At 31.0% G+C, this 13,650-nt stretch overlaps 1 protein-coding gene and 1 long non-coding RNA gene across 2 annotated transcripts; both read left to right on the top strand.

The window, feature by feature from the left end:
- Positions 1-1,353: 1,353 nt before the first annotated feature.
- LOC114394934 lies at positions 1,354-4,502 on the top strand. The gene is made up of 2 exons (XR_003662882.1): positions 1,354-1,494; positions 3,983-4,502. It is a non-coding gene; the product is annotated as an uncharacterized LOC114394934 (long non-coding RNA).
- Positions 4,503-10,208: 5,706 nt separating this feature from the next.
- On the top strand, positions 10,209-13,051 carry LOC114397313. The gene is made up of 2 exons (XM_028359383.1): positions 10,209-10,296; positions 12,522-13,051. The coding sequence occupies exons 1-2, from the start codon at positions 10,209-10,211 to the stop codon at positions 13,049-13,051; spliced, it is 618 nt and encodes a 205-aa protein (XP_028215184.1).
- The last annotated feature ends 599 nt before the right edge of the window (positions 13,052-13,650 follow it).

The raw sequence follows: 13,650 nt of genomic DNA, 5'->3' as shown, positions 1-13,650 counted from the left end.
GTATAATTGTCGCATAACACCTGTGAATTGTTTATTATGCAATTGGTGAGCGTTGTTACGTCTTGAGTGGAGTGTGTAATTCATGTGTAATGTGATTGGTGATGGAAAAATAAATTTAAATGATAAAGTGGTGAAGTAACGTGAATTGTATTAAGTTGAGCTATGTGATAAATATTTCTATAATGTATTTTGCTTATGTCTTTGTTTATTCGTATTTTATTTAGAGATGTGATAACTCACTTCCCTTGTGTTGTTTGTGTTTGGATCCTGTGATGATCTCGAACTATGCATTCATGGGAGCAGATGGTTGGGTGGATGACTTTAAAGAACCTCGTGCTAGAGGATGTTAAAACACAATACTCTGGTAGGATGTGACATTGGAACATGAGTTTTTATTTCAATTGCATGATGTTCTGAACATGTTATTTTACTTTATTTTATTACACTACTTAACTTGAGTTTTTTTTGTAAATTTGGACGACCTTGTTTTGAGCTATATATATTTTTAATAAGTTTATTTGGTAATAGTGAAACGAATATGACCATTTTATCCAAGTGAATTTGTTTACGTGATTTGAATAAAATTGATTTAATTAAATTTCACATTTTAATTTGTTTTTTTTATTTATATGTTTGTCAAGATAGAGGGTGTAAAAAAAACACTCACAAATGTAACAGAAAGAGTACGAACAACCAACTACGAAGGACTTGAGAAGTCTTGCGAAGAGCTTCTAATTTAAGAATCAAAACTCAAAAGGGGGGGGGGGGGGGGGCTTGGTAGTAGACAACCCTTTGCAAGCTCCATACTATCTCAATTTTTTTTAAAAAAAAATTTAGATTGCAAGTTTTTATTTAGGAGATGCATTTTATTTCACAAGTTAATATTTTAATTATTATTTTTATTATAAAAAAAATTCTTATAAACCTATCTATTTATTTTAAATTAATAAGCAACATATCAATATAATAATAAATAAAAATACATAAAACATGTACAAATAACAAAAACTCATCTTAGTAATTACATACTCAAAATCAATTTTGATTTAAAGTATCCATGCCAAACAATATTATCTTAAAAAATCAATTTTCTAATATCTATTATCCAAACAAAAATCACATTACCTTATAATAAATTTTGTCATCCAAAATCCAAACACCTACACAATTTATCAACATGTTTGGATGTCTGTTTAATAAATTTGATAATAGGTTTCAAGGAACAGTACATTAGTACAGATTACATTATTTCAGAAGTACACACGTTTCTTTGGGTGCAGTACAAACTACTAATGTGCAGTACAAACAAACCTGCATAAAGCACTACCGTGCGACAAGTGTGCTTCATTTGTGCTGTGTCTGCAACAGATCTAAACTTTGGGGTGGGATATTTCTTTAGGACTATGGTTTGGACGAGTCACTACTCAGCAGAGAACATGCTAATTGATTTGTGTGCACCGCAAAAGGGGAATAAGATTTTCTACCTATGGCGAGGTATATGTCTGTTGATTTTGGTTATGTTCTCATAACTTTTATTGTTTTCAGCTTTTAGTCCAAAATCGTGCAGAGCTTGATAACACAGAAGAGTTCAGTTGCCACTTGTCCAATCCATAGTTTTAAAGGAATGAACCCCTCAAAATTTTTGTTTCTATGAGATTTCAGCATCAAGCTATATATATATATATATATATATATATATATATATATATATATATATGCCCTTCGATTAGGTATGTTTAATTCCATGGTAGCATGTAGTTTATATACCTGCCTTAAAAGTTTGAACATTTGACATATAACTCCTACAAATGGATAAAAGATAAGTATATTTTTAAAGTAAAATATTGATAAAGAAATCTTAAAAATAATGGATGTTTTAAGATTTGACTGCACCCGCATTTATTTTTCCAACCGCAGGGGATCCGGATTCTTAAGTCGTTCTCTATTTGTCCAATTACAGTGACTTATTGCCCATTCGTACCCCGTTGGTGAAATTCCACGTTTTGAAAATTTGGCTGCTGCAACGTCGTGGTAGTACTTTTTTAATTTAGTTTTGGAGATTTTTTATTTTTAGTTTTGAAATTTTTAAATATCAAAATCAGTTTTAGTTTTAAATTTTAGTTTAATTTTTAAAAAGATGTTACATTTGAAGATAAATAAAAATCTTAAATGATCCCCTTATTTTGTTGAATCTCTAATTTTAGTTCTTTTATTTTAACATCAATATATTTGGTTTTCCTATTTTAAAAAATATGTGATTTTAGTCCTTTCATTTTAAAATTAAGACATTTGATCCTTCTATTTTAAAATATATGCGATTTTAATCCTTTCATTTTAAAATAAAAACAGTTAGTCCTTCTATCTTAGAAAATTTACAATTGGTCAAAATATTAATTTTTTTCTCAATTATTACAAACTTATAATTACATTTGATCCAATTGAACTCCAAAACCTAACATATTCATTTAACTTATCATCAATAAATGATTTAATTAATTAGAAAGTAAGAAATAAAACAAGCAAAATTAAATATTAAATCATAATTATAGATTTTCTAAAATACGAGGACCAAAATTATGAATTTTATAAAATATCGGGACCAAATGTTTGTATTTTGAAATAGAGAGACCAAAATTATAGATTTTTTAAAATAGGATGACCAAATGTCTAAATTTTAAAATAGAATGATCAAAATTATGGATTGAGTAAAATAGAGGGACTGAAATTGCATTTAAGCCTAAATAAAATGAGTCAATTATTTTATCTTATCTCGCTCTATTATAAAATAATGGTGATGAAAGAGTTAGTGGGGTGAGAGTGACGGTGGTAGCGATAGTAGTGGTGTCAGTAGTGATGAGGACAATAGTGAAGGTGAAATAATGATAGCGACGATGGTGATGGTATTAGCAATGGAATGGTGACGATTGTGTTTTAAACTCGGATCGATCAGGGCGGTCAAAATGGTTTGACTGAGACCCAGAGGTCTAACTAGGTGTAGTTACCTATCAGGTCGACCACGCATTGAACCTTGTGCAACCCAGTATGATCCAACTGAGCTTGTGGATAAACCAATGACTCACTGACCTAAGTTGGGTCATGCCCAAGGGAAGAAACACGCAGGGCATGTGGGAAATTAAGGTTGGAAATAAAATTTTATTTTTTTAAACAAAGACTGAGTCATGAGAATTAATTAGTGACCCACTAGTTCGATCGTTAACCCAATGACTTAATGCCTTGACTGGGTCAATCACCAATTAGGTTTTTAAAATTATGGGTGGTGAGGTGGAATAATGACAATGACAACAACAACGATCATGGAGGCGACAAAATGGTGGCGGTAGTAGCGGTGAAATAGTGGTGATGGCGCCAGTAGTGTGGTGGTGGTAGCAGCGTTGGCACTAGCAATGGTAGTGGTGATAACAATGGTGGAATGGTGGTGGTGACAACGACAATGGTGGTAGGATGAAATAGTGGTGGTGGTGGCAACAACAATGATGGAGGCAACGACAATGGTGACAATGGTGGCATTGGTGGAATTGGTGGAATGGGGGTAGTTGAACTGTCCAGGGTCCACAAAATACACGTGGCATTCCAAGCCATGTGTTCACCCTTCATGTCAACCTTGGAATAGGAGCACAAACACCTAGCCCTTAGTAGTTGGGCTTCCTAACTGACAAGTTATCTCTAACTTCTTATTATTTGAATATATTGCAACCTCTTTATCTCTTGGCAGATAGTTAATTATCTGCAAAGGCTATAATACAAACAAGGACTCGCAGCTCCATTCCACTCTTATAAATACCATGTTCCTTTGAACCCTCAACACACTCAAGCACACGAGCAAACACGCTTGTGCACTTACATCATCTCTTATAGCACTTACTTGAGTTTACTCTTATGCATACATGCTCATATACGCATATACATGTTTACTCTCCTAACTCATATACTTACTTGAGCGTCAATGTCATTTGTTTTGCAGGTCTCCTCTCTTGTCCTTTTAACAAAGATCACTCTTAAAGTCGACGTGCAAAGTCCAGGAGCCCACTTTGGCCATGTCCACCTTGATGTGTCTCAGCTTCAAGTTTTGGTAAGTATAATAGTGATGGTGTGATGGTGGTGGTGATGACAAAGGCAAGCTGCGGGGGCAGTGGCAGTGGTGGTGGAATGGTGGTGATGGTGGTAGCTATGACAACGACAATTACTAACCATTTAGCAAGTGTACCAAATGTCCAAGTAGTAAAGACTCGGAAGTCCGAGTGTCGATTTCCATAGGGACTTTGTTTTGTATTTGTGTTGGATAATTTTCAATTTATAAGAGGAAAAGATAAAATGAGGTAAAAAAATATGAATTTAAAAGAACAGAATATAAAATAATAAATATTAATAGACAAAAGAAATAATAGAGACTTCAATGAGATGAGAATGTTAGGATCTAACATGCCTTATTTGTTATTTTTTATTTTTCTTTATCAATCAGGTGAATTTATCCTACCCACATCTATTAGATTACTTGCCCCTGATGTCTCACGATGACAAGCCTATTTTACCTATCTATCTCCCAAATGTATTTGCAAAGATTCAATAGATAAAATGCATGAAGTTCTAATTCTAGATGTTTGCTTTGATGCATGGGTATAATGAAATCACTCTATGTCTAGTAAAGATTTTATTAATATATCATTTCCTTTTAGTTCTATTAGAAATTACCCTCTATTGAGCGACTAATTCCTAAAACAGATGCATGCAAGATCTTCCTTGTATTTCTATTAAGGATTACCCTCTATCGAGCACCTAACCCCCAAAGATGATGTAAGGATGAATAATGCATGAAATTAAAAGTAAGGAAGGATAATAAGAAAGAAAACACCTGTTTGGATTGATAAATATGAAGTGTACAATACATCTTTTGGCTTTTTAGGCCTGCCAAACTCTAACTAAAGGTTTAGCCTCTCATAACCATAAGGGGCTTTACACTTGAAAATGGGTTTAGAAACTGATGGAAGAGAAGGGATGGAAAAAGGGAATAGAAAATGATGAGAGAGAAGAAAGAATTCCCTAAGGGAGAGTTCTCAGGCTTTGGGTGTATATTAGAGTGCTCTTAGACTCAGTGTGTCTTTTCTCCTTGGCCCGACTCTCTTTTTATAGTTGTTGGAGTGGACTTGGGTCTGCGTGTTCTCGCTTAGCGCGCCTCTCCCTCGCTTAGCACCAACGCTTGTTTTCGCGTTGAGCATGTCTTGCGTGCTAAGCGCGCAATGGGCTAGGCCTTGTTCAATTTTTTTGCTTATTTTCTTCACCTTTTAGGCTTTTAATCCCTCCTTTTGTAAGCCATGAATAGGAAAAACATCAGTTCTTAGCTATTAAACTTGAATAACTACTAAATAATTATTTTTAAGGATATTTTCATTAATTTTTATTATAAAAAACAACTCATAATCAACAGTTATCAACAATGGTAGTGGTAGCGACAGTGTGGCAATGACAATGACAATAGCAAGCGCGATGATGGTTAGAATGTGTTTTATAATACTAAAAATCAAATTCATAAATTTTTTTCTTGATTTTGGTTATAAATATAAAACTGTTTTGAAATTAAGTTAAAAACTAACTTAGTTCCATCTTTTTTCAATGCATTTTATTTTAAAAATTACATTTGAAAATAAAAAGCAATCATCCCAAACGGGACCTTAAGTTTCACTTTTTCTTAACAAAAAAAAAAATCAACTTAAAAAAAGGTTTCACTTTAATGCGTGTATAACGATAAAATGACACTTGATAGCCGCAAAGTTTGTTGTCCCATAGAGCTGCCACCTTTTAATTTTATTTTAATAAGCAAAAAGTGAGATCATGGATTAATTTATAATTTAACAAAAGTCATGTCACATAGTATAACTTTATAATTCAATTTAAGACATTGTGTTTAATAGTGATAAATGAAAAGGAATGAAAGAGAGATGAGGATTTTTTTATCATTAGGAGGTAATTTTTTTTAAAAAAATTATTAAATTTAGTATTTTTTTAATTAATTTTCATTTAAGAATAAGTCATAAAAGTAGTTGGGCTCTATAATCATAAGTCATAAATTTTTATACCACTTCAATTTTAGAAGATGTAGCCTAGGAGGTAGAAGTCATAAATATTTATGATTTTTGTTTATAAAATTGTTATTAGATAAATAATAAAAGAAAAAAATATTTAAATTAAAGTTATTAGATAAATAATAAAAGAAAAAAACAAAAATTAAGCATTTATACACTTCCAATTTTTTCCCCAGCATGAAAAAAATTGATCATTTTTATTGTACGAAAAGATTTTTTATTTTTTTAATTTAATAGGCATATAATCTGTTATATACCAATATTACCAAAGGCATAATCGATTATATGTCCTTGGGAAACCTTTTTTTTTTTGTTTTTTAATTGCCCATAATCAATTATGCTATTAACATAATTGATTACAGCCTCCTAAAAAAACACATGCAGACGAGACAATATACTCACAATGTTCCAATAAAAAAATTGAGGGACTGTTTTAGAAGACACAATTCAACAAATTAGAGGAACACTTTCAACTTAAGTTTACCTTATTTTTTAGGTGAAAAATTTAACGATATGATCCACAAATTTTCTATAACTTTCGTCACATTTATTGGTGAAACAAACAGAAAAGCTGAAACACTTTCGTTTTGTTTCATCCATGAAAGAATTTCACTCCTCAACTTTCACCCGAAACAAACAAGCTGATAGTGTTTGTTTACCTATTAAAGTTGGGCTGATGGTGGAATTTGGGTAAACGCACAAAATTTTACATATTTTACCTAAGTTCAATTTTGATTGTCACTTTAATAATAATAATAATAATGTTTTAATCAAACTTAACCATGAGGTGTAAAAATGTGAATGGTTATAGGAATGAAATTTTCACCTAATAGATCAGATACTGGCTAATGATTTATTTTGTTTTAGAATATACCAATAATTATGATGTAAGATATAACCATTAATTATATATTCATGTTCTTTGTGGTACATAACCACATAAATTAATACTAATATAATATAAACTTAAATGTATTTAAGGTCATTAATAAATGATTGAATTTTATTTTGAGTTTTTAATATTTTTTTTTGCTGTGTTGAGATTCTAATATATTAAAACTTCTGTTGAGTCTTTGTTGTCAGCTATGTGATGCGTGATATCATAACAATCATTGATAAAATTGAGAAGATTATTTTGTAAGATGATATGTCATCACTTAACGATGATGACAAAAACTTAAAATAAAAATTTTAATATATCAGAGACTCAAAATAACAAAAAAAAAATTATTAGGAACCTATAACAAAATTTGATCATTTATCGGGGGTCTTAAATATATTTAAGCTTATAATATATAATATTATTTTATTATTATTATTATTATTATAAAATTACATGTTAATTTTTATGTGTTGTTTCACCGTTTTCACCATCGCTCTAGAAGCATAACCAGAATTCAAGATACAAATCTACACAGGCCTATAAAAACAACTTGTTCCCACAATAAAGTCCAATGTTACAAAAACTCATTAGCACTCAGTACACCTGGGTTCAAATCCTATTTTATTATTGGGATTACTGTTTGCACCCCCCAAATGGCTATTAAATCCTATTTCCCTGTGCACTAGCCTGCTACATTTCCTTATTTCCATTATTCATTCACAAGCTTGTTGCATATTTTCTTCATGTAGGGACGTGTAAGATGACTCAGAAGTTGTAGCATATGCCTCGACTTCAAAGTCGTAATAATGGTCACGACTTCAGCGTTTGATGGAGGGTGTGGGTGGTTTTGTAGTTCATAAGTCGTTGGGTAGGGCTTGACTTTAAAATCATGTTTAGTTTTTTAAAAAAAAATAATATATGTTATATGTAATTATTACTTTAGGGTTTTAGTTAATTAAAAGTTTTATATGTTATAAGTAAATATTTTGTTAGGGTTTTAGTTAATTAAAATGTTAAATGTTATAAATTAATATTATTTTAGGGTTTTAGTTATTTAAAAATGTTATCTGTTATAAGTTAATATTTTTTAGGGTTTTACTTAATTAAAAATTTTATGTTACAAGTAAATATTTTGTTAGGGTTTTAGTTAATTAAAAATGTTGAATTTTATAAATTAATATTATTTTGGGGTTTTAGTTATTTAAAAATGTTATATGTTATAAGTTTATATTTTGTTAGGGTTTTACTTAATTAAAAATTTTATATGTTATAGGTAAATATTTTGTTAGGGTTTTAGTTAATTAAAAATGTTAAATGTTATAAATTAATATTATTTTAGGGTTTTAGTTATTTAAAAATGTTATATGTTATAAGTTAATATTTTGTTAGGGTTTTACTTAGTTAAATTTTTTGTTATAAGTAAATATTTTCTTAGGGTTTTAGTTAATTAAAAATGTTAAATGTTATAAATTAATATTATTTTAGGGTTTTAGTTATTTAAATTTTTTATTATAAGTTAATATTTTGTTAGGGTTTTAGTTAATTAAATTTTTTATGTTATAAGTAAATATTTTGTTAGGTTTTAATTATTATTATTATTTATACAAAAATGTTATAAGTTATACTCAATTAAATGCAAAAGTACTATACATCAAATGAAAGTCCTGGAGGCTAAAATACTATTCACTATTCATGGAAAATGTATGACTTTCATCTTCATTATAAAAGGGACGATGACTGGCACTCAATGTCACTCGTAATCTTTTCCTTTAACGTCATGATCTTTCATATTTCACAAAATACTATTTATCTTTCATTTTCACATTTTCCTTACGATCTTCCCGATATGTTTTTTATTTAACGTTAGATACATAAATTATTTACATTTTGACTAATAAGTTACATTTTTATTTGTTCAGAGATGGCTAGTAAAGAACCCATAATAAGAGATAATATTAGTGACTTTAATGACAAGGATCAAGAGCACCATGTTCACGAAAGTGGAGAACTAAGCAATTAAAGTCAATGTGAGTCATCTTCATATTTTGAAACTATTAATAGCCAACTTTTAAAAGATCTACAATACTCAAATCCTTATCATAACAGAGGAAATGACAGTATGAATGACCTTTATGAAGGCATGATATTTGAATCAAAACAAGTAGCTGTGTATGCCATTAAGCAATTTCATTTTCTACATTCATTTAATTTTGATGTTCAAGAGAACAAGAGTGACAAGTATGTTGTTAAGTGTAATCAATATGGTAAGGTATGTCATTGGAGGATGAGAGCATCCTTCAACAAAATACGCAGGAGGTGGAAGATGAAGAAAATAAATAAAATTCATACTTGCAAAACTTCACTCATATCACAAGATCATGTTAGGTTAGACTGATATGTAATTGCTCATAATATTGTTCACTTAGTGAAAACAAATCCTGGTATCCAAATCAAAACATTGATTGCAGACTTGCTACAACACTTTGGTTATACTGTGACATACAAAAAAGTCTGGACAGTTAAACAAAAAGCCCTTGATATTGCATTTGGAAGTTGGGAAGAATCATATAATTATCTGCCTGTATGGATGATAGTTGCTCAACACTTTGTGCCAGGTACAATTGTTAGATAGAAAACATCGACTTCAATGGAGGATGGTGAGGATGAGTTTTCTAAGGTGATTCTTAATCATGTATTTTGGGCTTTTAAGCCATGCATTCCAGGCTTTATATATTGCAAGCCAATTGTGCAAGTAGATGAGATATTTTTAATTGGAAAATATCATGGTACTTTGTTGATTGCCATTGGACAAGATGATAGTAAAAACATTTTTTCACTTGCTTTTGCAATTGTTGAGAGCCATAGCAAAAAAACTTGGATGTGGTTCTTGCATTATTTGAGGAGATATGTTACACCTCAACCAAATTTGCGTATTATATCAGATAGGGGAACCAATTTGCTTGCAACTATGTGATCAGAACGAGTTGGGTGGACATGACTAAATGTATCTTCTGTGTATTGCATTCGCCACATTGCATCAAATTTTAACAAACAATTTAAAAATGTTGACTTAAAAAAATAAGTCATCATTATGGGTAAGCTTCTAACCATTTCATGCATCAAATTCTTGCATTATTACATTTTCACTATATTTATTGCTCATTATTTTGTCCTTTGCCATAGGATATGAGATGAGGAAACCATGACTTGAGGCAAAGTTGCTCGCAATGCGATCAGAGTTTCCACGAGCAGCAAATTGGTTGGATCAAATTCCCAAGAATAAATGGACTCTCAGGCCTATGATTAAGGAAAACGGTATGGGCATATGACTACCAACCTTGCCGAATGTATGAATTCCATTTTGAAAGGAGCTCGAGCATCGCCTATTATTCATATTTTGTCAATTGAACCAAACCAATATCTTAGTCTGGATGGATTATAACACGAATAAGAATCTTTCTAGAAACTTAATTATCTTCATGGGGACTTTACGAAGAAAAAGTTTTGTGGATGGATTTGTTCAGTATGAAACTGAAACTACTCAATGGTACTAGCAAATGTGTCACAAATTTTCATTTGTAAATACTGAAACATGAATTTTTTTTCCTCTGCAATTCAAGTACCTTAATATACTATGATTGACAAGCCATTTCTGTTGGTATTTTTTTTTTGGTGGAAGCTGGTATATAATTTATTACAGAGTATGCTTTACCAATTCTATATCAATTAAGTGTTGATATGAATGTTTCCCATGCAGCTTCAATTGGAAAACAAGTATGATATACATGATATGCATTTTATGTATATTTTTTACATGTATGTTAATTGTTATCTTAATTGCTGCTAGTTATATTCACAGAATTCTATTGGATTCATAAACTTCTTCATAAGAGTTAAGACAATTTAAGTTGTAGACCAGCAAGAAGCTCCATTTTATGAATATCTTACAGCGATGCACACTAATATGGCGATTTTTATGATACATAAACCTATTGCAGGGTCATAAATTTATGCTTGCATTTGATTCAATGTGCTTCTATGGATTTTATGAGGAGTGTAACCGAAGGTACAATGTGAGGCTTTGGAAAGTGTTCACGGAATGTTTCAATGGCAGCTCTAATTGATGAAAACATACTTTGTATGCATGAGCAATTTTGGGTCATACATACATACATACATACATACATACATACATACATACATACATACATACATACATACATACATACATACATACATACATACATACATACATACATACATACATATATATATATCATATAATTGAATGAGTTAGGACCATTTTGGCTAAGGACATATATGTCATGAAAGGCTAATTGTGTAGATACCATCAGTGATATTATAATTTGATGAGGGGCCAAATTATAATGATCAAATTTGGGGTAACCGATGGTAGTTACCAATCTAAGAGATTATGGTCCCCATTTGTAGAGAGCAAGCGTACACAGTTTCATGTTTCTCTTTATCCCCGTCAGTAGACAAGAATTCAGAGAAAGAAAAGAAAAAGGCTCTCTACATTTGGAAGATCATAAAACTAATCTTCTGATCAATCTTTCGTCATCATTCCATTATGTCTAATCCAGGTGCGCTTCCGCATCTAGTTTTCATCATGATTTTGAGTATGGGAACACAAAGGGGTTCTATTCATCTTTGTACAATAATTTCTCTCTACATGAATAGAAAGCATGTGATTAGGATTGATGATTGTCTGTTAGAATCAAATTAGACTGATTGATTGAATCCCAACATTTAGAATTGAATCCCAACATTCAGAATTGAATCCCAACATTTGGTATCAGAGCCACCCATACTTGATTCATGTATGATGTTTGGACAACATACATATATTAGATACAATGTTTTTGAGGAAACAAATAAGATTATCACATTACTGAGGAATGAACAATGATATAAAGCATTTGGTATAAATTTAAATGCATCATTTATGTGTTTGTTCTTACTTTTAGAGGCCGCTGCAATATATTAAAGTAATAATCAGGGACCTCTAAAATTTAAAATAAATAAAGTTAAAAATAATTTACTTAAGAAACATTTTAATTTTGGATTTGGTGCATCAATGTTCAAAGTTTAGTTATGATACATCCTTTTAATTATTCAGCATTTAAATGAGCTAATTGAATCAAGATATCACCAAAGTAAGTGACCTCTCTTGTGTAGATTGTTCATGAGAAATGCTAAATGTTAACGTGTGTGATTATTTATATGAATGATGATTGGCCCAAAGGAAAGTTACCATTTAACTAAGTTACACACACACCTGTGATGTTAAACGTGTGATAATTATGAGGTTTTGCATGTGAATAATAAGTCACATCAAAAGATGGGTTTGCTATTTGATATGCTTTTATCATCAATGTTTGAACATTACAATAAGGATATCACTAGCAATTAACATCATTGTCCAAAGAGTTGATATCTTGATATGAGATATACCATTATTTAAATGCATTGATGACTATTATGTGAGCTTATTATATTATTTGTTTTGATATTTTCAGTTGTTGCTTCTATATTTGCTAATATGAATTCGGTTTCGATTCTTAATGGTACAAATTTTAAGGATTGGAAAGAGAACATGCAAATTGTTCTTGGTTGCATGGATCTAGACCTTGCATTAAGGATTGAGAAACCCCCTTCTCTTACGGATTCCAGTACCTCTGAACAAAGGAAACTTCATGAGAAGTGGGATCACTCAAATCGCATGAGTCCTATGATCATTAAGCATGGCATTCCTGAGGTTTTTTGGGGCACTGTTTCAAATGATATAACTAGTGCCAAGGAATTCCTTGTTGAAATTGAAAAACGCTTTGCAAGCGATAAGGCGGAAACAAGTAGTCTCCTTCAAAACTTGATTTCCATGAAGTATCAAGGAAAAGGAAATGTCAGGGAATACATGATGGAAATGTCAAATATTGCTTCAAAATTAAGGGCACTAAAGCTTGAGCTATCAGAAGACTTGCTTATTCATTTAGTGCTAATTTTTCTACCTTCACAGTTTAGTCAGTTTAAGATCTCTTATAACTGTTAGAAGGAGAAATGGTCTCTTAATGAGCTCATTTCATACTGTGTGCAAGAAGATGAGAGGCTGAAGCAAGAAAGGATTGAAAGTGCTCATGTTGTGAGTACCTCTAAAGACAAGGACAAAAGAAAAAGAACTAAAGAGCCCAAGAATGAAGCTGCTAAGGGTCCAACACAAAAGAAACAAAATCAAGGTGACAACTGTTTCTTTTGCAATAAGCCTGGACATGTAAAGAAGAAATGTACCAAATATCATGTTTGGCGTGCAAAGAAGGGTATGTTTCTTACTTTAGTATGCTCTAAGGTCAATTTAGCTTCAGTACCTAGAAACACTTGGTTGTTAGATTCTGGTGCCACTACTAACATTAGTGTTTCAATAAAGGGTTGCCTAAGCTACCGAAAGCCAATTGATTCTGAAAGATGAATCTATATTGGAGATGGTAAATCAGTAAAGGTGGAAGCTATAGGGCATTTTAGATTATTATTATGTACTGATTTTTATTTAGATTTGAAAGACACTTTTGTTGTACCATCATTTAGACAAAATTTGGTTTTAGTTTCTTATTTGAACAAATTGGGTTATTTGTGATCATTTGGAAACAATGTGTT

This window comes from Glycine soja, chromosome 18 (genome assembly GCF_004193775.1).
Source record: "Glycine soja cultivar W05 chromosome 18, ASM419377v2, whole genome shotgun sequence".
NCBI classification, from domain to species: Eukaryota; Viridiplantae; Streptophyta; class Magnoliopsida; order Fabales; family Fabaceae; genus Glycine; species Glycine soja.
Note: the sequence above shows the minus strand (reverse complement) of the source record. Positions and strands in the feature narration are given on the sequence as shown.

Excerpts from the sequence above, each read along its gene's own strand:
- LOC114397313 (XM_028359383.1), top strand. The coding sequence starts at position 10,209 with ATGCGATCAGAGTTTCCACGAGCAGCAAATTGGTTGGATCAAATTCCC. Across the intron at positions 10,297-12,521 it reads GCCTATGATTAAGGAAAACG|TTGTTGCTTCTATATTTGCT; the intron begins GTATGGGCATAT and ends TGATATTTTCAG.